General features: G+C 38.1%; 1 protein-coding gene across 6 annotated transcripts in view; it reads left to right on the top strand.

Annotated features, from left to right (window-relative positions):
- WASL (WASP like actin nucleation promoting factor) overlaps nucleotides 1–15,609 on the top strand; it is an 83,752-nt gene extending 68,143 nt beyond the window's left edge. For 5 of the 6 annotated variants that reach the window (XM_002712090.6, XM_089329499.1, XM_089329501.1 and 2 more), the window contains 3 exons: nucleotides 2,757–3,274; nucleotides 7,777–7,885; nucleotides 12,993–15,609. In XM_002712090.6, coding sequence (XP_002712136.1) covers nucleotides 2,757–3,274; nucleotides 7,777–7,885; nucleotides 12,993–13,054 — 689 coding nt within the window. In that variant the 3' untranslated portion in view covers nucleotides 13,055–15,609. The remainder of the gene's footprint in view (nucleotides 1–2,756; nucleotides 3,275–7,776; nucleotides 7,886–12,992) is intronic. The other variant, XR_016231757.1, reaches the window with a different exon arrangement.
- The last annotated feature ends 6,484 nt before the right edge of the window (nucleotides 15,610–22,093 follow it).

Below are 22,093 nucleotides of genomic sequence, written 5' to 3'. Positions count from 1 at the left end.
ATATAATACAGACTATAAAAAATTGAAAGTTGCTAGTAGGTATTTTCTTCAAGAAAAACATAGATAAGTTTGCTGTCACAAAATAATAGACATACTGAACTTATACTGTACTCAAATTTGATGTAACTAGTAATTGATTAATTATAAGTTAAGGCTCTCCCTTTCCTGGGGCAATGATTTAGTGTCTGTCTGAATGGGTGTTAACTGGACCCCAAATTATTCCAATAAATACACTTATTGTAAGTTCCAGTGTTTAGTGAAAACACATGGAATAATTATTTGTTTCATACAAAATGTAGTAGAATAGGCTGAATCCTTTTCCCTTGATTAACAGATGCCCAAATTTTTAAAATACCAGTGTAGACAAATATTGTGATTTAAAATAAAAAACCTAAAACATTAACATGAAATTTAATATCTGTTTGAAGGTTTATTGTATTGTATTTATATCAGGAGTATACATACAATATATATGCCATAGCCTCTCTTTGGTCCTTTAATTGCAAAATATGTTATTTTTGGTCTAGTTAGAAAATTCAGTGAACCTTAGCTACAGTGTCCACACTTTCAGTTTATCTTAAGCATAAATCCTAGGAACATCCATTGTGATGGCCTGTAACTAAGCAGAGTAATTTTCCTGCTTCCAAATATATGTTATTTCCAATTTGAAAAGTTTATATGCCAAGAAGCAATACCGATGTGAATACAGGCCTTGCTGCATGTTTCAGTTAATATTTATAATTATATTTGGTGGTAAATATTTATAACATGATTTCGATGGGTTTCACAAGTGAAGTTGGAAGATACCATTTTATTCCCTTGGAGTGAGTTTGTTTTTTCCTGCTGCTATCATGCATTACTGAATTTCTAAACCTGTTGTTATTTGTAGCTGAGTTACCTATTTATGATTGAGTACATTGTATAGGAATATCCATCATTACCATTTAAACTTTGTGTCAGTAAATGCAAACAGCTATTATGGATACTAGGATTTCTTTTCTCCTAAAGATAGTTAATTTTTCTATTTAGTCTAAACGGAGAAATAATAAAGCAAAAATGAGCATCCTATATCTGAAATGCTTGAGCCCAGAAGTATTTCAGATTTTGTGGTGTTTTGGATTTTGGAATATTTGCATATACATAGTGAGATATTTTAGGATTGAGACCTGGGTCTAAACGCTAAATTTATTTACATTTCAAATAAACCTTACACATATTTACTGAAGGTGGTTTATAACAGTATTTTTAGGGTGTCTGTGTTTGGACTGTGACCTGTCACATGAGGTCAATTGTGGTATTTGCACTTGTATCATCATAAAAAAATTTAGATTTTTGGAGCATTTCAGATTTCAGATTTTTTTATCAGGGATGTTCAACCTGCACATTGTTATGACAAAGCCATGTCTACAGAAATATAATAAAGATAAAATGTCATACTTTAAGGTTTTAGTCTTATTCTCCAACATAGTTGCTTTACTTTGTTTTCCTGCGATTTCTTGAATAGAACAAGAGAATGTAAACATTAGAATGTAAATAAACATTGTTGATATCAGAATAATGGTAATTTTTGGTTAATAAGTTTAGTTTAATTTTGCAGTTCATAATAATTCAGTTGATTTGTTAATTTGTTAATAATCAATACACATCTCCTGATAAATAACTGAGCATTTCAGGTGAGCAAACAAGCTCCCTGTGCCATTCCTGGATTACTGATTTTCTTTTAGAAATCTAGGACATCATACTATATATCAGAAGTACCAATGTAAATTAGATGACAGAGCTTTGTATTTTAAAAGAAAAAGCATAGTTGAGTTTTGGCTCAGTTTAATGTGAATAAATTCTAACAGATAATACCACATTAATTACATTAATTCTAAATGTGTCAGCTGAAATAATCAGTTTTGTTAGAGTTTGTTCAGCAAGTCAAACAGAGTGTTGAAATTCAGAAGTTTCTGAAATGGCTGCTTCCCAGGCTTCTGTTTGGCTGCAGTTTATAACTTTCCTACAGGGTGGGTATGTGCTCTGAATCAGGTTTAAATAAGACAGATTAATGTGTGATTATCAGTCACATTAAAAATCAAGGAGGATATTTGGTAATATTTACCATCTTGAATATTGATTAAGGAGGTACATTGCATTCCCTTACTCTTTTGTTATCTGTACATAGAGAGAGGCAGACAGTGGGGTTGTTAATCATTTTTACTATAATGACCCTAAGAGGTGAAGCTTACTTCTTTTAAGGTAAAACGAATATCCTGGGTTTGTTGAGAAGTCATGGTACCGTCAAGTGACTAACAGGGCTTCTTCTGAGCAGGGATAGTGGTCCAGCTGACTTAGGCCTCTGCAGGAACCATTCTGTTCTTAAGTCTACAAATGTGAATTGATTTAAAAGAAATACTAAATGTACTTAATTCTTCGAATAGGGAAGACACTCATTACTTTTTAAATGAAAAATAATACTAACAAATGTTCGATGTCACTGTTGTTTTTATTATTACATAAAGAATTCCCCACACCTCCAAAATTGGTACTGATTTGTAAAAGCTAGTGACTTTTTCGAGAAACAGGAGGGCAATCAAGCTGAATATTTCCAAATAAAATTATGATAACATCTATGCACAGCTAGCTTTGCAAAAAAATGCAAAGAAGAGACTTTTTGTTCTTAATATTATTTTGTTTTTTTACATGTGAAAGTGAATTGCCTTTTCAATAGGGGAGAAAAAAGCATACTTTGTTTTTTTCTGTTTTCATTTCAGCACCACCACCTCCACCACCATCAAGGGCAGGGCCACCTCCTCCTCCACCCCCTCCGCATAGCTCAGGCCCTCCCCCTCCTCCTGCCAGGGGAAGAGGTGCCCCTCCTCCACCACCTTCAAGAGCCCCCACAGCTGCACCCCCACCTCCGCCTCCTTCGAGGCCAGGTGTGGGAGTCCCTCCACCACCGCCAAATAGGATGTACCCTCCTCCGCCTCCAGCCCTTCCCTCCTCAGCACCTACAGGGCCTCCACCACCACCACCACCTCCACCTCTGTCAGGCGCACTGGCACCGCCCCCACCACCACCACCTCCTCCACCAGGGCCACCACCTCCCCCTGGCCTGCCTTCTGATGGGGACCATCAAGTTCCAGCTCCTGCAGGAAGCAAAGCAGCTCTTTTAGATCAAATTAGAGAGGGTGCTCAGCTAAAGAAAGTGGAACAGAACAGTCGACCGGTGTCCTGCTCTGGAAGGGATGCACTTTTAGACCAGATTCGACAGGGTATTCAGCTGAAGTCTGTAAGTAATCTGTTCTTTTCATTGTAGATCATCCATCACAGTGGAATTTGAAGTAATTCGTTAGTTCTTTGAAAAGTTTATTCTTTTACTTCTCTCTTGCTATTTAGTTTTTTTAGCTCTGTGATTTGTAAAATGTTATAAATTATGAACAGCAGCAATTTTTAGTTCAGTTTGGTAAACTCCTATATCACAGTGTAGAACATTTCTGTCATCCCAGAAAGTTCTCTCACACCTCTTCCCTGTTAGTTCTGCAGGCAAAATAAAACTCTTTGACTACCACAGATTAGTTTTGCCTGTTCTAGAGCTTCATATAAATGGAATTTTGCAATGTTTTTGCAATTTTTTGTTCTAGACTTTTAAATATAAAGCATTTTAACAAAAAAAAAATCCTTATTAAACTATAGGGAATTAAAAATAGCTCATTTGTAGTTACCTTGGTAAATCCAGACCACTAAGTTTATGAAAACTAAATCATATTCTGAAGTTTCCAAGTTCTAAAATTTAGATTAGTGGAAAATTAGACCCCACAGAAATTTGAAAGGCTTCTAATAGAATTTCTAACGGTGATAACAGTTGATTTTGTTTGTTTTTTTATTTAAAGATTTATTTATTCGAAAGGCAGAGTTACAGAGAGGCAGAGGTCTTCCATCTGTTGGTTTACTCCTGAAATGGCTACAACGACAGAGCTGAGCCATTTCCATCCGAAGCCAGGAGCTAGGAGTTTCTTCCATGTCTCACATTGTTGCAGGGGCCCAAGGACTTCGGCCATCGTTTAATGCTTTCCCAGGCCATAGCAGAGAGCTAAATTGGAAGTGGAGCAGCCACGACTCTAACCAGCGCCCATATGGGATGCCAGCACTACAGGCGACCTTACCCACTATGCCACAGTGCCAGCCCCCAGATAATTTTAGATTCTCGGAATTAGGAGAGGTGGTACAGCTTTCACATCATAAATATTCTTTTGATTTTCGTTCAGCCATTAGAAAGTATAAAAACCATTCTTAACTTTCAGGTTTGGTTGGTGATGCTGTTGAAAGAACAAAAACAAGAGATAGGGTAAATTTGGCTTACGTGTTATAGTTTGCCAACCACAATACTGGGGCCTAACCTCTGTGTTTTCTGAGCTTTCATAACTAGTGTGTTCTATAGGACTTGAGACAGGTAGTAGATATTAGATTTTTCTATAAGGTAAATGGAAATGACAGAGGACTTTTTTTTTTTAACTTTTGGGTTTATTTTTATTTATTTGAGGGATAGAGATATCCTATTCACTGGTTCACTCCCCAGATGCCCTCAGTAGCCAGGGCCAGGCCAGGCAAGGCCAAAGACAGAAGCCAGAAACTCAATTTGGGTCTCTGTGTAGGTGGCAGGGACCCATCTACTTTGGCCATGACCTGTTGCCTCCTAGGGTACATATTAGCAGGAAACTAGATTCATGAACAGAACCAGGACTAGAAACTAGGCACTCCAATGTGAAATACAGGCATCAGATCAGCACCTTAACCACTATGCCAAATGCCTGGCCCGAGGACATGTTAACTGAAAATTAATTTGTGATGTTGGGGTTAAAGATAAATTTTTAGATCTCAGTAGAAGGAAAAGTGATGTATAGGAAACAACTGATTAAATGAAAATATTCAAACATTAGCATAGCATAGATTTAGAACATCTGACCTTTAAAATATAACCGAAACTTTTCCTTTTTAAGATTTATTTTGAGGGACAAACAGCTCCAATTGCAGTTCATTCTGCAAGTGCCTGTAACACCGTTCGCTGAAGGTCAGAGCTATAAACTGAGAACTCAATCCAGATCTCCCATATGGATAGCGGGAATGCAGTCACTTGAGCTATCACTGCTACTTCCCAAAGCCTGCGTTAGGAAGCTGGGTTTAGGAATAGGAGGCCAGAGTGAAACCCAGGCATTCTCATAAGGGACTGTCTGAACTGCTAGGCCAAACGTTCTGCCGCTAGATCTTTCCTTGACATATGTTCAGGAGGACACACTTAAATCAGCCTGTGGGCATTCATCTTGGCTTCCTTCTCCCATTTAGTTTAGACTAAACATTTCTCAAGAGCAGTTAGAGAACTTTACATACTGTTAAGTGGGGAGAATTCATGTCAGAATGACCATAATCCAGGTGAATAGCAAGTTTTAATATGGTTACTTTTAGCTTTTACCTTAGAATCACCACTAGTTCCTGTGTCATTCCCCTACCTCCCATTCCTAACAGAACTTGTTGTTTTCCCTTTTCCATTTCTTCTTTTCTCCACAATAAACTTTCTTTCTCTCATTTAACTATAATAAGGTGGTGGTTTATTTTTAATGAAGAAAATGTTGTCTTCACATAACTAAAGAAGTAGCAGCATTCAATTTCCTATTTACTTTCCTCATATCTTCCCATCCCAGCTCCTGTCTTCAGAAAAAAAAAAAAAAAACAGCCTTGATCTCTGAATTCATTTTAGAAAAATATTTTCCATTCTAAATATAGTATACTATGCCTTTTTTTTAATCCAAGTACTCACTTTCCTTCTAATTACATTTAGTTTGTTATCATAGACTACATAGTTGATAAATGATTCTGTTATACACATGGGATCTGAGTCTATAATTTTACTTTACTTTTAAAAATAACCATTTGTGGTTCAAATTTATTTGGCTGTATTTCTTTAAATTTTCTATATAAATTAATCAGTTTATTTTGTGGTAAATGACAATATAAAACCTCAGATGTACTTTAAAGTATAGGCAGGAGATATATAAGTGTTCAGTTATATGTATTTTGAATTCCTTCAATTCTTTTTTTATTCCATGTATTTAGTTCCTCAAATAGCATCTTGTCCAAATAACTACTCCAAAAAGTATGTTGATGACAGTGTTGTACTCCTGCTTTGTACTAGCTGCTTTTTATTATCAGATTGCTTAAAGGTAGTCTAAATGTCCTGGCTGCTGTTAAACTTCTTTGAGAACCTTGTACAGAAATAGAAAGCTCTGAAACAATTTATTTTTTCCATTTGTGCTACTTCTATCCTGGTAATAGCATATGATCTTTAAAACTTAAATACTAATGACTGACTGAATCTGTTTTTTACTGGGGTCTCCTTTGAACATTTTTTTTTACAAAAAGGTCTTTTGTCCAAAATCACAAATAGTACCAGGGGAAGAGTTACAAAGACCATAATAAAAAGTTTGTCTTAATAAAATGACTTTTCTCTCTGGGAAATGATTTAGAATTTAAATAGATGTTAAATACACACACACACACACACACACACACAAAACTTGTGTAAGTGCTAGTTTTTCTAAATTGTTAATTATAATCTTAAATTATACCAGTAAGTCCATAGGCAAGGTTTACAATGAATATATAAAAACAGTTAAATGCATTTAGGGTAGTCCTTTCAGAATTGCATTTTTTTCTCTGAACATGAACAGACTTCCTGTATTCTCCCTTTTAAGTATGAATATTAGAAGTGGAGATAATTTTGTGTGGACTGTCATTCTGAGAAATCAGATCTTAGAGTCTTTGATTTTTTTGTTTCCCTGAGTGTTCGGAGCAGAACAAAGTACTTCACTTAGGAATAGTTAGGTGCCTTGCAAGGAAGGTACATTTTGCAAGCTTTTCAGCTAAACTCCTTAAAGAGAAGTTGTATGCTATGAGAAGAGAGGTTCATTTTGAGTTGTAATATATACATATTAATTATAACATTATGGGGTCAGCACTGTAGGATAGTAGGCTAAGTCTCTGCCTGCAGTGCTGGCATCCCATATAGGTGCTGGTTTCTGTCCCGGGTGCTCCTCTTCCAATCCAGCTCTCTACTATGGCCTAAGAAAGCAATAGAAGATGTTCCAAGTGCGTGGGCCCCTTTCACTCATGTTGGAGACCTGGAAGAAGTTGCAGGCTTTAGATCGGCCAAGCTCCGGCAGTTACAGCCATTTGGGAAGTGAACCAGTTGATGGAAGACCTTCCTCTGTTTCTCCCTCCCTCTGTAACTCTACCTTTCAGATAAATAAATAAATCTTTTTTTTAAATTATAATATTATATCACATGAGATATAAATATACAAAGGTACAAGCTCAGTTTTTCTAGTAAGGCATAAATTCTGCAGTTGCCAATCTTACAGATCATCTTACCTGAGCTTCACACCTGTATAGCAACTCTTGGAATTTCAGTATGATTCTGGGTTTAAGAATGCTGTCCCTTGATAATAGCTTTAAATTCCTCATCTAAGGTTTGTGTGCTGTAATAAACAGAAGTAACCCAGTTACAAGGACAAGTATTACTCAGGAAAGGATTTAATTAGAAAAGTGTTGATTGCATATGCATTAAGGAAAGAAAATACTTCTAAGGCAGCAGGTTTTCTTAATTTAATTAATCATGTTCTGGGGTTGTCAGTTTGTTTTCCCTTTAAAATTTTTTTTCTTTTACAAGATAAGTGAGTCTAAGAAAATAAAACTTTCTGGAAAAGGATTCACTGAGTTGTGCTAACTTTCTTTTCCAAGGTATCTGATGGCCAAGAGTCTACACCACCAACACCTGCGCCCACTTCGGGAATTGTAGGTGCATTAATGGAAGTGATGCAGAAAAGGAGCAAAGCCATTCATTCCTCAGGTATGTGTGTTTTTTAAAAACTTGAATATTTGAGTTCTGTTTTGTTTTTGTTTTTAATTTATATTTTATCACTGTCATGGCTAGCTTTCTCTCTGCTAATTGAGTAACTTACTGTTCGAGATTCTAGGCATTTTTTTTTTTTTTTTAAGATTTATTTATTTGAAAGGCAGAGTTACAGAGAGTCAAAGGCAGAGAGGTCTTCCATCCACTGTGTCACTGCCCAGTGACCGCAAGAGCTGGAGCTGTGCAGATCCAAAGCCAGGAGCTTCTTCTGGGTCTCCCACGTGGGTGCAGGGACCTAAGGACTTGGGCCATCTTCTATTGCTTTCCCAAGCCATAGCAGAGAGCTGGATTGGAAGTGGAGCAGCCAGGACTCGAACTGGCACCCATATAGGATGCCAACACTGCAGGTGGCATCTTGCCCGCTACACCACGGTGCCAGTCTGGGGCATAGTTTAAACAGTTGATGCCTCTGACTAGTCTGCCTGAAACCTAATGAATGCCAGGACACTGCAGCCATAACTATAAATTGGAGCAACAGCTTTGGGAGAAAAAAAAAAAAACCTTATTTCCTATACCAGGAAACACTAATAGAATTCTTGACAAGCCACCTTTAAACAAGGCTTGAGATTTCTGGGTCTCATTCTTATGACATTTCAAGATAGAAAATTCAAATTTCTTGATCTGTGGGAATTAGGACTAAGAAATTGGGTGATTTCTACATTTAAGGAGTTTGGTAAAGAATATTAACTTACTTATTCTAAAACTATTTATTTATTCATTTATTTATTGGAGAGACAGAAATAGGTAAGTGGAGAATGCCATCCACTGGTTGCCTCTGCAAATGCCTGCAATGGCCAGGGCCCAAACCAGGGGCTGGAAACTGAAAATGGGCTTCCCACATGGGTGGCAAGGACCTGATGATTTCATCCATCACTGCTGCCTCCCAGAGTCTACCAGTAGGGAACTGGAATCAGATATCAAATCCAGGTACTCACTCCAGTGTAGGATGTAGGCGTCTTAACCAGTAGGCTAAACCATACTCCACTACTGCTTCAAAGTTTGGTGTTGTGTTTTGGTTTTGGGTTGTGTGGTTTTTTGTTTGTATGTTTGTTTGTTTGTTTTGCATTTCCTAAAAGGCTTATTTTATTAAGCCAGTACCTATTTTAAACATTATTAAACTATATACATACTGCCACATAAATGAATAATGCTTCTAAAAATAGAGCAAGATACAGGTTTGGCTGATTACATTGGTTGAAGGGTTTACTAGCTTCTCAAGCATGATGTACTAGAATCAGATCTTATTCTTATTAGCACTTTTATTTAATTTAATCTCTGTGGACCTCAGTTTTCTTATTTGTTACATGGAGAGAATTTGCAAATCATATGATTGATGTGAGATTAAATAGTATATAAACAACAGATTACCTAGCAACCTGATAGGTGCTAAGTAAATGTTATTTTCCTTTTCTTTCTCTGTAGCAATGTAGATAGCTACGATCCTTGAGCAACATTTGTTTTCTTTAAGTAGACATATTTATTCCTTTACTACATTACAGGGATAGAATAAGCTAATTCATTTTATAAATATTTATTATGGAATAGTAATAAAATTTTAATAAAACAAAAACCCAGGCCTTCAAGAAAGCATGCATTCTAGTGAGAGAGAAACAAACCATAAACAAAAAATTTTATATACATATAAAATGTTAATTAAATAGTGAGAAGTACTCAGGACAAAAATGCAGCAGAAATGGGAGATAGGGAGTTTCAGGATACAAGAGGGAGGTTCCTTTTGACATGGTATCATGAGGCCTAACTGAGGTGTTGCTAAAAGACCAAAAAGAGGAAGAATAGTATAGAAAACTGGGGGCCAGCACTGTGGCTCACTAGGCTAATCCTCCACCTGCGGCACCAGCACCCCGGGTTCTAGTCCTGGTTGCTCCTCTTCCGGTCCAGCTCTCTGCTGTGGCCTGGGAAGGCAGTGGAGGATGGCCCAAGTGCTTGGGCCCTGCACCCGCATGGAAGACAAGGAGGAAGCACCTGGCTCCTGGCTTTGGATCCATGCAGCGTGCCGGCCATAGCGGCCGTTTGGGGGGTGAACCAATGGAGGGAAGACCTTTCTCTCTCTCTCTCTCTCTCTCTCTAAAAAAAAAAAAAAAAAAAGAAAGAAAGAAACTGGGGAAGAGTGTGCCAGATGGAGATCAAGTGCAGAGTCCTTGAGGTTGAGGAGCAATGAGGAAGTCAGTATGACTAGAAAAGGGTAGTAAGGAAGGAAGTAGGAGACCAGTTTATAAGGCTTTGGAGATGATTAAAATATGTTGGTTTTATTCTCAACCTGATGTGTGATTGTTAGAGGAGTAGTGATGATCCAAGCCATAGATAATGGAGGCTTGAGCAGAGTTTATTGGACCAATGAGAAGTGGTTAGATACTAGTTTTATTTTAAATGTGGAGATCACTGGTTTTGCTGATGGATTCTAGATGGGGTGTGACAAAAGAGAGGAGTGAAGGATTACTCCCAAGTTTTTGTACCTGAGCACCTAGAAGGATGTAATGTTTTTAACAGAAAAGAGAAAAAGAAAACAGAAAAGAGGGGCAAGTTTGAGAGGAAAAATTAGGAGTTTTGCCTTTGTACATACTAAGTTTGAGGTGTTTATTGGGAATTCCAATGTCAATGTTAATTTGGTTCTGAGTCTGAAATTAAAGGCGGAAGTCTGACTTTTAAGTAAATTTGGGTCAGTTGTGTTTAATGTGATGAAACTAGAGATCAGCAGAATGGATATAGATACAGAAGAGAAGGCCTAATAAGTCTTAGGACTGGAGAGTGTGTAAAGCCAAATGAAGACAATGTTTGATGGAGGACAAGGTAATCATCTGTGTCAAACGCTTTTGATCAAAAATGAGGACAGGCTTTATTTAGGTTTACCAACATAAGTGGTGTCAGTGGATTTAAAAGAGAAGAGACTAGGGGTGGGCATTTGGCCAGTAGTTAAGATTGCATACTCATATCTCAGAGTACCTGGATTCAAGTCCTGGCTCAGGTCCTCATCCCAGCTTCCTGCTAATGCACACCCTTGGGGGCAGCAGGTGATAGCTGAAGTAATAGAGTCCCTGCCACCCGTATCAGAGACCTGGATTGAGTTCCTGGCTCCCAGTCATTGGAGGGTTGTTGGAGGTGTGGTGATGATCCAGCCACAGTTGTTGGTAGACATTTGGGGAGTGGACCAGTAGATGAAGATGTCTCTTTCAGTCTGTCTGCCTCTCAAATAAATAAAATCAATAAAAGAAAAATGTGTTGACGGAGTTCCTGCTTATCACTGAAATTACTGCTGGAATTAATAGGTGAACAATATACCAGTTTTATTTTTGTTGTTTTTGTGGCCTATTTTTTTATTTCTTTGAATGTTTATTAAAAAACACCCATCTACTAGTTTACATTATTCTCATCAGCAAGTGGCCAGATATTCCTCTTGAATAATGACTTTCTGGATCTGCCATTGTGGTGCAGTGGGGTAAGCTGCCACCTGTGATGCTGGCATCCCATATCGGAGTGCAGGTTTGAGTCCCAGCTGCTCCACTTCCTATCCAGCTCCCTAATAATGTACCTGAGAAAGCTATAGAAGATGGCCAAAGCACCTGGGACCCTGCCACACATGTAAGAGACCTGGATGGAGTTCCTGGCTCCTGGCTTCAGCCTGACCCAGTCCTGGCTGTTGGGGCCATTTGGGAAGTGACCCAGCAGATGGAAGATATCTCTCTTTCTCTTTCTCTCTCTCTCTGTACTCTGCCTTTCAAATACATAACAAAATGAATCTTTTTTTCAAAGAGAAAAGGTGCAAGGAAGCTGCTGGATTCATGATATATGAGTCTGAAATTCAGAAAGACCTACCATTTTGACACATTTGAGACAAGGTTGGAGTTTTAGACTGTCTTAGTAACAGATTTCTCCAGAAATCAAATGACTGAGGCTGGCAGTGTGGCACAGTGGGTTATGTTACTGCCTGTAACACTGGCATCCCATATCAAAGTACTGGTTCAAGTCCTGGCTGCTTTGCTTCCATTCCAGCTCCCTACCAATGCACCTGGGAAAGAATTGGATAAAGACCCCTGTACCCACATGGGAGACCAGGATGGAGTTCTGAGCTCCTGGTTTCAGCCTGGCCCAGCTCTGGCCATTGGAGCATTTGGGGAATGAGCCAGCAGAAGATTCTGTCTCCCTCTCTCTCTTTCTCTCTCTCTGACTCTCTCATTCTCAAATCTCACTCTCACTCTGCCTTTAGCAAACTGGTACAGCCATTAAGGAAGATGGTTATGGAGATTCCTCAGAAAACTAAAAATGGGTCTATCATATGACCCACTTATCTCACTCCTAGGAATACATCCAAAGGAAATTAAATCAACCAATATACAAAAGAGTTACTTGCACTCCCATGTTTATAGCAGCTCCATTCCCATTAGCTAAGTAAGACATGGAGTCAATCTAGATGTCCATCAACTAATGACTGCATAAAGAAAATGTAGTACAAATACACAGCAGAATATTACTCAGCCATAAAAAAGAATGAAATTCTGACAATTGCAACAAAATGGATGCAAATAGAGAATATAATGCTAAGTAAAATAAGCCAGAGAGAAAAAGAAAAATAGCACGTGTTTTCTCTTTTTTGTGGTAATTAATATATGCAGAGAGTATAAAACTTGTGTGGATGTCATATAATTTGGTATATAGTTATAAATAGTGCTTAACTGAATCATATTATGTAAATGACAGTTTACTCTTACTTCACATGTTTGAAAAAAGAAATGGGAGCATGAACTAATGAGGACTCTTGGGGTACTAGTAACGCTTTGTTCTAATTTGACTGTTGGTTTTGAGTATGATCAGATGACCCTAAAAAACCTCACGTATCTGTATACTTTGGGGCATTTCTTGGTATGTATACTGTATTTCAATAAAATATTTAAAAATAAATAATAAAAATCTAAAACATAATGGTTTATGTTCCAGGAATTGAATACTTGGAGGAATCACCCCAGAATTATGGAACATCGTTTTATTTATTCATATATTTAAATTGTTTGTCTTGATGGTTTTCTTGTAGATGAGGATGATGAAGAAGATGATGAAGAAGACTTTGAGGACGATGATGAATGGGAAGACTGATCTATATGTTATATATATATTTTTAAGGTGAAATACTAAACACTACTTTCTGTCTATGGATTCTGTAAAATTATCATGTAAATGTTCTACCAATTTGCTGTATATTTTTGTTGCCTTGTTTTTTTGCTTTTTTTTAATTAATCTGTGCAATACCTCATGTAATCTGTAAAGGTTTGTCATAATACTCTACAAAGTACTCCCTGTTACTTGTGTGCAAGTTTACACCAGGATGCTCACTTGATTTGTGAATATTTTTTCATTCCATCAACAAGGGAGTTTAAATATTGTATGTGAGACTGACAAAAACCTTAATGTAATTTAGTTATAATGCAGAAGGAAAACACTATTTTCATACCCTACTTTTTCTGTACCTAAATTTTCTTATGAAAACCTAGTATAGCACTACATTGTTTTTTAAGTGATGCAAACCTTAGTTTCTTTAGACCCTTCATTTTGAATACAATGCTACATATGAATGTTGAAGCTGATACATTGCACAGTTCTCTAGACATCACCACACTGATACAGGTTCTCAAATTTTAGCAATACACTCTACATAAAATCACTACAGAGACACTGGTGGGGAGAATCAGTAACACGCCTGTGACAGCAGTGTTGCCTTGTGTTGGTACAATGGTATTTACAGGCTGGGATCATATGGAGCCCTTCCATGCCTGTACTCGACTGACTGAGGCTATGTTTGTGCTGTAACAAATGTGGCAGACTCTTTTTGGCAAAAATTCAAAAAATATTTTTGGTATTATTCTGAAACAGAAAAGATTTAAGTTGAGATTTGGAACTTAATTTCCTTCTACATGAACTGAAGAGGGTCATGCATTATGGTTACTCCAACATTTGGTCTCAAATGCTATAGAGATCAAAATATTATTAAAATGATATGAAATTAAGTATTTTATTTTGCAATTTGTATAGATTGAGTATTGAGAAGTTCCAAACATAAAATCTTACCTGATTGGCAAAAGTATGTACTGTAATGCTGAACCTAACATTCTGTATAGTTTTATTTTAATAATTTCTTGAGATTTTTATCAAATGTCAGGTGAAAGGTTACATTTTCCTTAAAGATTTGTTGACCTAATGTCAAATTTCTTTGAATACCTACCTGAATGATAGCTTTTTAAAAATAAAACTTTACAACCTGCACATTTGTTATGCATACTAAATGGTGTGTTGCAATTAGGATTTCCTTGCCTTTCTACAGTAATACACTAATTTGCCTAAAGGCGGTTATTTCATATTTATAGCACTAATTATCATGCCTACCTACTTTAAACTTTAGGTAGAAAATTATTTGATTTAAATGCAGACATATTTTTCTCACATTGAGTCATGTGCAGAATGTAGTTCCAAATGTATTTCATTACTGTAGTCACAATATCCAACTAAAAGTTATGCTATCCAGAATTGTACCGACCAAAATCTAGTATTGGCATGATCTTGACAGGCTGGACCTGCAAGATGTGGCTTGAATTTTAACCAGTTATTACATAATCTTTAGTGATCATGCATCTAGTTATCATAAGAAGTAATTTAAAAGGTTTTGTTGCTGAAAGCAGTAAGTGGTGCAGTAAAATAGTTAAGTTATTCAAAGAATGTTACCTTCCTTGCAAGAGTAATTTAAGCACATGGGAAAGATTCTAGGCTTTTTTGTTTCCTGCAAAAACAGTGCCCTCTGCTGCTTGAAACCTTCTTCTGCTTACTATCATTTTTATTGTGGCTTGAGCTCAGTGAGTCGGTGTGGATGTGGCTGGACAGCTAGGAACCAATGAAATTAGGAATTTGTGCAAATGGTAAATAGAATATTATGATTATTTTAAATAGCGTCAAACCTCTTCCTATTTAAAATTTTTGACATTATAAAAAACTTTCCTAGAAGCGTCTTTAAGATAATGCCAAATTTTAGATCACTTAACTTTTGGCCAATTCAGTTTTTCCAGCTAGCTTTGGTTTGGTAAATATTCGTCAGGCTCTGCTCTGAGCAGAACTCTTTGAGTTGAAAACAGAATTTTAAACATTTAAAATGAGCATATAACTTGCCAAAGGTAATTGAGTAGTGTTGTTTTTTTTTTCCTTTAATTAAAAAAAGACTGTTGTTGCACAATCTAAACTATTGGTTGAAACAACAGCTGTGGAGTTCAGTCCAGGCATGAGTATTAAATTTGCTTTACCAAGTAAGATACCAGGTTGCATGTTTCAGTCCTCCACCATCTCGCACTGTGAGCAGCACTATACCTGTGCATTGTCTGAAAGCCTCGCGTATATACTCCAGCTAAATGATGTCTGGTAGCCTTCGCGTTTTAACAAACTAGCATGAGGCTTTTTATATCTAAGTGCTACGTGATAGACAATTTCAGCTAGCCACATATTGTATGTATGAGATTCATAAAGACTTTCAATCATTCATTTCCATTTATCAACTGAAATTTTGTTTTAGTATGTGAATTTTTTTTGAAATGTATAGTGAATAGGATGTTGCACTGGTGGCAATTCATCATGGAGCATAATAAAATTAATTTGACCCAAACAGTATAAAATAGTGTGCTTTTTATTCATGTGTTAAGAGATTAAAAATAGGTAAAAATAATTTTGAACAGCAGTGTACAACAAAGGGTACATAGCAGTGAATGATTGTGGTTGAAGTTTTCAGCAGACTGCAATGCAGCCTGACAGTGAGTGTGCCATCAAGTAAACACGGTGAGCACAAGAATGTTACACTCTGTTCTGTGGGGAGACAGAACAGCTGCTGGGCAGCTCCCTTGGATTTCACTGCTGTGCTGTGCAGAGCTTTCACTTAGCAAGGTCACACTGCTTGGAACTCTTGCATATACCAAAAATGTTGAAGTTTCCTAAATTACAGTGATAGTACAGTTTACTGGTAGTTCCAGTAAATAGGCAATATAGAAGTTTGGTAAATTAATAGCTTTTAATAAACAGTATCAAATATGGTGCTCATTTTAAACCAGAGCTCAGTTTTTGATAAATAGAACTTTCTGTTTTCCTGACCCTGGCACAAGTGGGTGTCTGAAGATTGAACTGAGTTATGGAATTCAGAGTGTAGGATGGTACAGAATGCTTTCTGAAACCTCTAGCCACATTTAACAAACATTTCAAGAAATATGTTCCATTAAAAAGCTGTTTCTTTTGTATAGCCATTAGGAATTTATTAACAAACTTTCTAAATAATTTTTAAAGTGATGTATACCTCAGAATTGTTGCTGTCACATGTTTATCTAATCAATGGAGAGATTCCTGAAATGACTCTGGTTTTGGAACAGAGTTTTAGAGGCCAAGTGTAGAGATAAGGCCTATTTATAGTCCCACGGAAAATCCTCTGTGGAAAAAGGTGAAGGATTTTACCTTGCACATTCATTTTAATGACATTGTCACATCTCACTTCCGAAACAGTGTTCTCTTATCTCCTGATCATTTATTTTTTTTAACTTTGCTATTTTAGGAAAACCACCTGGAAAAAGTATAATAAACTGGCTATTAATGAGTGTGATGGGGAACATACTTTGCAACTAATGCTAAGACTACTTTTCCTTGTGTCTTGTGTTACATGTTACCCTCCACTTATAATCCATCAAAAAATTTACAGCAAAACATGTTTAGATGCATCTGCTTTAGGATATAAAGGTTTGTTGTTTATTTGTTTGAAAGGGATCTTAATCCACTGGTTCACTTCCCAGATGACCACAATGGCTGAGGTTGGGCCAGGCCAAAGTTGGGAGCCAGGAACTCCATCCAGGTCTTCCACATGGGTGGCAGGGGCCCAAGTACTTGGACCATCATCCGTTTTACCAGGCGCATTAACAGGGAGCTGGTTTGGAAATGGAGCACTCGGAGGGGATGCTGGTGTTGCAGGCAGCAGCTAGCACCAGCTTTTTTTATTTTTTAAAAAATACATTGATGATTATACTATCTCTTGACACAGTATTTAATTTCACACAATTCTAGTGTAACTCAAACTGGCCATCTGTACCACCGTCAAGATTGACAAGATACGAGTAGCACACAGTTTTTTTGTTTTTTTTTTCTTTTTTTTTTTTTAATAGTTATTTATTTGAAAGAATTACAGAGAGGAAGAGACAGACAGATCTATCCAGTAGTTCACTCCCTATGTGGCTCCAATGATTGAGGCTGGCCCAGCCTGAAGCCAGGAGCCTAGAATTCTATCTGGGTCTTTCATGCAGATATAGGGGCCTGAGTACTTAGGCCATCTTCCACTGCTTTCCCAGGTACACTAGCAAGAGCTGGATTAGAAGAGGAGCAGTATGGGATGCTGGCATTGCAGGTGGCAGTTTACCCACTATATCACAATGCCAACCCCTACACAATTATTTTGAGTTAGTATAATAGTTTATAGATAATAAGATAATTGTGTATTGGGAGTTTCTAGAAAATTTGAAGTGGCCCCTGAGTTCTTCAACCACCACAGAATCTGTTACTCGAGTATTTTTTTTTTTTCTATTTAAAAGGGAGTTCAGTTTTAACAGTATCAAATTGCATTATGGAACTTGAACAAAACAGTTTTCTCTATCTTGGAATCTTTGGCCTATCATGACCTAAATTTAATTTACCTTGGTTATTGCTAGGTGTGTGAATGGATAGTCACAAAGGCCTACTTCTAAGGGTTTTTTAAGCATCAATATCATGATATTCAAACAGCTATTAAGAACTAAATATGTGGTATGCATTAAGATACAACAGTGGAGGAAGGTAAGTCCCACCTATACTTTCATCCTTTACATTTAAAATACTTATGTCATAAGTGAAAGGCATTGGGAGGCTGTCCAGTTCCAACAGGATAGGCACAGGGACACTGTCAAGCCCATTCTCTGTTTGCAGTGGGAATACCCGTATTCAGAGAGCTGGTGTTCCCACGGTCAGAAGGGTCTCATGTAGAAGCCAAATCTGACTGCTGATTTCAGTTGTTCTTTTCCATGCACCATAACACTATATCCTTGTTTTCCATTCTTAAGGATAAACTGCAGATTTTGTTTGTTTCTGAAGATTTGCAGCTGCACATATTATCTGGATACTGATGGAAGCCACCAGCATCCTGTTCCCCCGTCTGTCCAGGAAAGCTGGCTGGCTTTGAAGAACCAGCCTCTGACTCTGAAGCATGTGATCTTATTTTGGCCCAGTGATGGCCGTCACCTGCATTGCCCAAGTATTTGGTCATCACAGGGTACTTCTGTCATTGGGTACTAGGTTGAAATGAGATTGAGGTTTTTATTCTACATCCAAATTATTTTCATTAGTTTCTTATGGATATGTAAATAGGCAGGCACTGTGTATACTTGGACACATTATTTTGTAAGCCCTTTATAACAACCTGCCTGACAGAATATTTGAGAATATATTCATCTTTCTGAATAATTCCAGGTAACAGCTGCACTGACAAAGACTAGGAGTTCTTCCAAGGTGTAGAAGGACAAGCAGAACTCTTCAGATCTGATGTCCTGGTTTTATCGTTGGTGAGAGAAGTGAGGTTTTAATTAGATGCTTGTACTTCAACCTTCCTGGAAAAGGGGCAGGAAAATAAAAGATGCCTTTCTTGTTTGTGGTGTTGAAACAAACAAAAGGAAGAAAATGGCATAATGTCCAGTTAATCACAGGGAAACAATGCTGTTTGTGTCTCAGTTCTGTGGTTGTCTGGAGCCCCTAAAAGTGCTTCTGGCCTAAAAAGAATTTCTTTTCTCTTTTTAGCCAGATGGTAGTCTAAGGAGGCAGAGAATGTTTGAAATGAGACTTTGTGAGCATTTTTAAAGATTGGTGATTGGGAGAATGCTTAGTGAGTAAAATTAAGAAATATATTCTAAGTCTCCATTTTGAAGGAGGAAAACAAAATTTGGGAAGTTGATTAAATCATATATTTTTGGTTTGTTTTTTGTGTAAGAGTGTGAATGTAAAAGCACCAAATTTTGGGGCTGGCGTTGTGGCACAGCCGGTAAAGCCACTGCAACTTTGGCATCCCTCATGGGTGCCAGTTCCTATTCCAGCTCCACTACTTCCAATCCAGCTCCCTGCTAGTGGCCTGGGAAAGCAGTGGAAGACGGCCTCCCACATGGGAGACCCTGATGCAGCACCTGGCTTTTCTTTGAAAAAGAGATGTATTTATTTGAAACGCAGAGCTACAGAGAGAGAAGGAGAGACAAAGAGCTTCCATCAGCTGGTTCATTCTCCAAATGGCTGCACGGCCTGGACAAAGCAAGGCCAAAGCTAGGAGCCAGGATCTTCTGGGTGCAGGGGCCCAGGCACTTAAGCTATCTGTGTTTCTTTCCCAGGCACAGTAGCAGGGAGTTGGATCAGAAGTGGAGGAGCAGGACATGAACCAGCACCCCATGGGATGTTAGCGCTGCAGGTGTTGGCTTAACCAGCTGCACCACTGTGTTGGCCCTAAGAAGGCTTTTTTTTTAAACACCAGATTTTCCTTAGTTGTGTTACCAACTAAAGCTCAGTCTGCACTTCTCCATTCAAATGCAAGTTGTTTTATTTGAGAAGCATAGAGACAGCTCCTGAACGCTGGTTTACTCCCCAGATGCCGGCATTTTCTGAGACTGGGGCAGAAGCCAGGAGCCAGATAATCCAGTCCAGGTTCCCAAATCAGTAGCAGGAACCCAGTTCCTTGAGCCAACATTGTTGCCTCAGGCCTGCATTAGCAAGAAGCTGAAGGCAAGAATGGAACCCAGGTGGCAACTTAACTGCTGCCCCAAACATCTGTCCCATATCTAAATTTTATTAAATGCACCCTCGTGTCACCAGTTCAGGAGAAACAAATGTAATGTGCATTTGAGTTAATTTTGATTGTGTAAAACTTTGCAAAGCCTACTTCACTAATCATGTACCTTTTTTTTAACTTTAATGAATATAAATTTTCAAAGTATAGCTTATGAATTACAATGGCTTTTTCCCCCCTATAACTTCCCTCCCACCCGCAATGGTATTGTCCAATATTAATGGTATTGTCCAAGCAAAATCAATACTTCTTAAAAAAAAAAGTATTTATTTATTTAAAAGGCAGAGCTACAAAGAGGCAGAGACAGAGAGAAAGGTCTTACATTTGCTGATTCACTCACCTAATGGCCGCAATGGCTGGAGCTGCAGCAGTCCGAAGCAAGGAGCCAGGAGCAGCTTCCTGGGTTCAGGGGCCCAAGGACTTAGGCCATCTTGTGCTGCTTTCCCAGGCCACAAGCAGAGAGCTGGATCGGAAGTGGAGCAGCCGGAACTCGAACCGGCACCCATGTGGGATGCTGACACGGCAGACAGTGGCCTTACCCACTATGCCACAGCGCCAGCCCTAAGCACTTCTTATAGTTGTTCATTTTCTTTTAATTGGGGGAAGGACCTTTACATGGAATTTTGGACATGCACAAATCTCAGTACCCAACATGCTCTTCTGAGAAATATGTGTGTGGGTATTACATTTGACTATTTCCTCTGGAACAACTGGCCTGACACCTTGACAATGGTATTAATTGACTTAGCAGAGTTGTTCTGATTTCTGAACAAACGTAAGTAACACTACGTAAACTTCAGAATCCAGCAAACAGCTTTCCTCTGGTGTTGGTTTCAAGACCTAAATTCCCGTTGGCAACCTGCCTTCCCCTCACAGCCAAATCGTCTCAAAATATAGAAACTGCTGCACAGGGTTGAACAGGAAACCACAAGGAACAACAGGTTTCAGAATTAGGCAGATGGGTTCCCAGTCTCCAGCTACTGCTTCTCTTGAAGAAGCTCCTTCAAACTGTCCTCCAGCTTCACTTCTCAGAATATTGTGACCATAATTTCCACACCACTTGTGATAGAAATTATCCAATACAGTGTTTTATAGTTCCTACTCATCCTTCTTGTTCCCCTGTTCCATCCCAGAAATTAGTAGTAATTGAAAGGTAATTTAAGAGGGCCAGGGTGTATCTGGGATTGGATGTGTGTGTTCTATAACATGTAAGGGAATTGACACTGGAGAATGGAGAGCTCAGTGAACATTGCATGACCTTCTCCTAAGAGCAAGGACAACTTCAAAGACTGCGCCTGCTTTGTAGTGGCAGCGCAGTTACCAGCCAGCAGAAGTGTTTTTCTGATAAACACTCCCCAGAGGACACAGTAGACACAGGCCCACCTAATTTGTCACTGCCACCATAGACTGCTTTCTGACTTCCTTGGGGACGCATCCTGAGGCATATCCTGCTCTGCAGAGGTCCTGTAATACATCTTTTCAGTTTGGACGGCTTGCTGATAACAAGGAAGCCATCAAAAGGAAAGAACTAACAAAATTCTCATGGCCGTGCTCACCTTGTTCCTAGATCATATTGAAAAGCACCCATCATAATACTAACCAGTATTCGTGGGAACACTTTAAGTGTTGGGCACTACATGAAATGTTTTGTATGAGCAAGATATTCCAACTTTTCAGCCAAGGCAAATGAAACAAATGTCAAATAATTTACCCAAAGGTAAATAGCTAATAAGTGGCAGAGTTGGGTCTCAAACTCCAGTCTGTCTAAGTAGAAACCTTTAACCACCTTAGTATTCTGCCTATATGGTGGCGATTGAAACACCAGTGATGGTCTGGATGAAAAATAAAAATGTAACTCCAGTAGTTTTATCTTAAATGTGGAAGGCTTGAGATTTTTCTGTTTATGCAGAAGCAAAGACTCAAAGGGAAATGCTGTCATGCTCTGTTTAAAAAAAAAAAAATGCAACAGGAAGGAAAATATGTTAGCATGAGGCAGCTAAGCCAGCAGTCACTAAGGCAAGTCAAGGCCAAGTTTTGAGATTAGAACAGCCTCCAAATTTTGGAATATGTGAGTAAAGTGTTTTTATAATTTTTGGTTTTGCTTATTCCTGATCCGCATTCTCTACTTCATCACCGTTAAAACATTTTTTCCATTTGAAATAGCAGATTAGGTAACTAGTATGTTTGTGTAATCCCAAATGCTCAAAAATTTGATTACACAAGAATATATTTAGAATTATCTCAGAGTCTTCGTGAATTTAATCTCTGCCTGTGTA

This window comes from Oryctolagus cuniculus, chromosome 3 (assembly GCF_051225735.1).
Source record: "Oryctolagus cuniculus isolate XC-2025 breed Fujian yellow rabbit chromosome 3, ASM5122573v1, whole genome shotgun sequence".
In the NCBI taxonomy this organism is placed as follows: domain Eukaryota; kingdom Metazoa; phylum Chordata; class Mammalia; order Lagomorpha; family Leporidae; genus Oryctolagus; species Oryctolagus cuniculus.
This window is presented reverse-complemented; position numbering and strand designations above follow the sequence as displayed.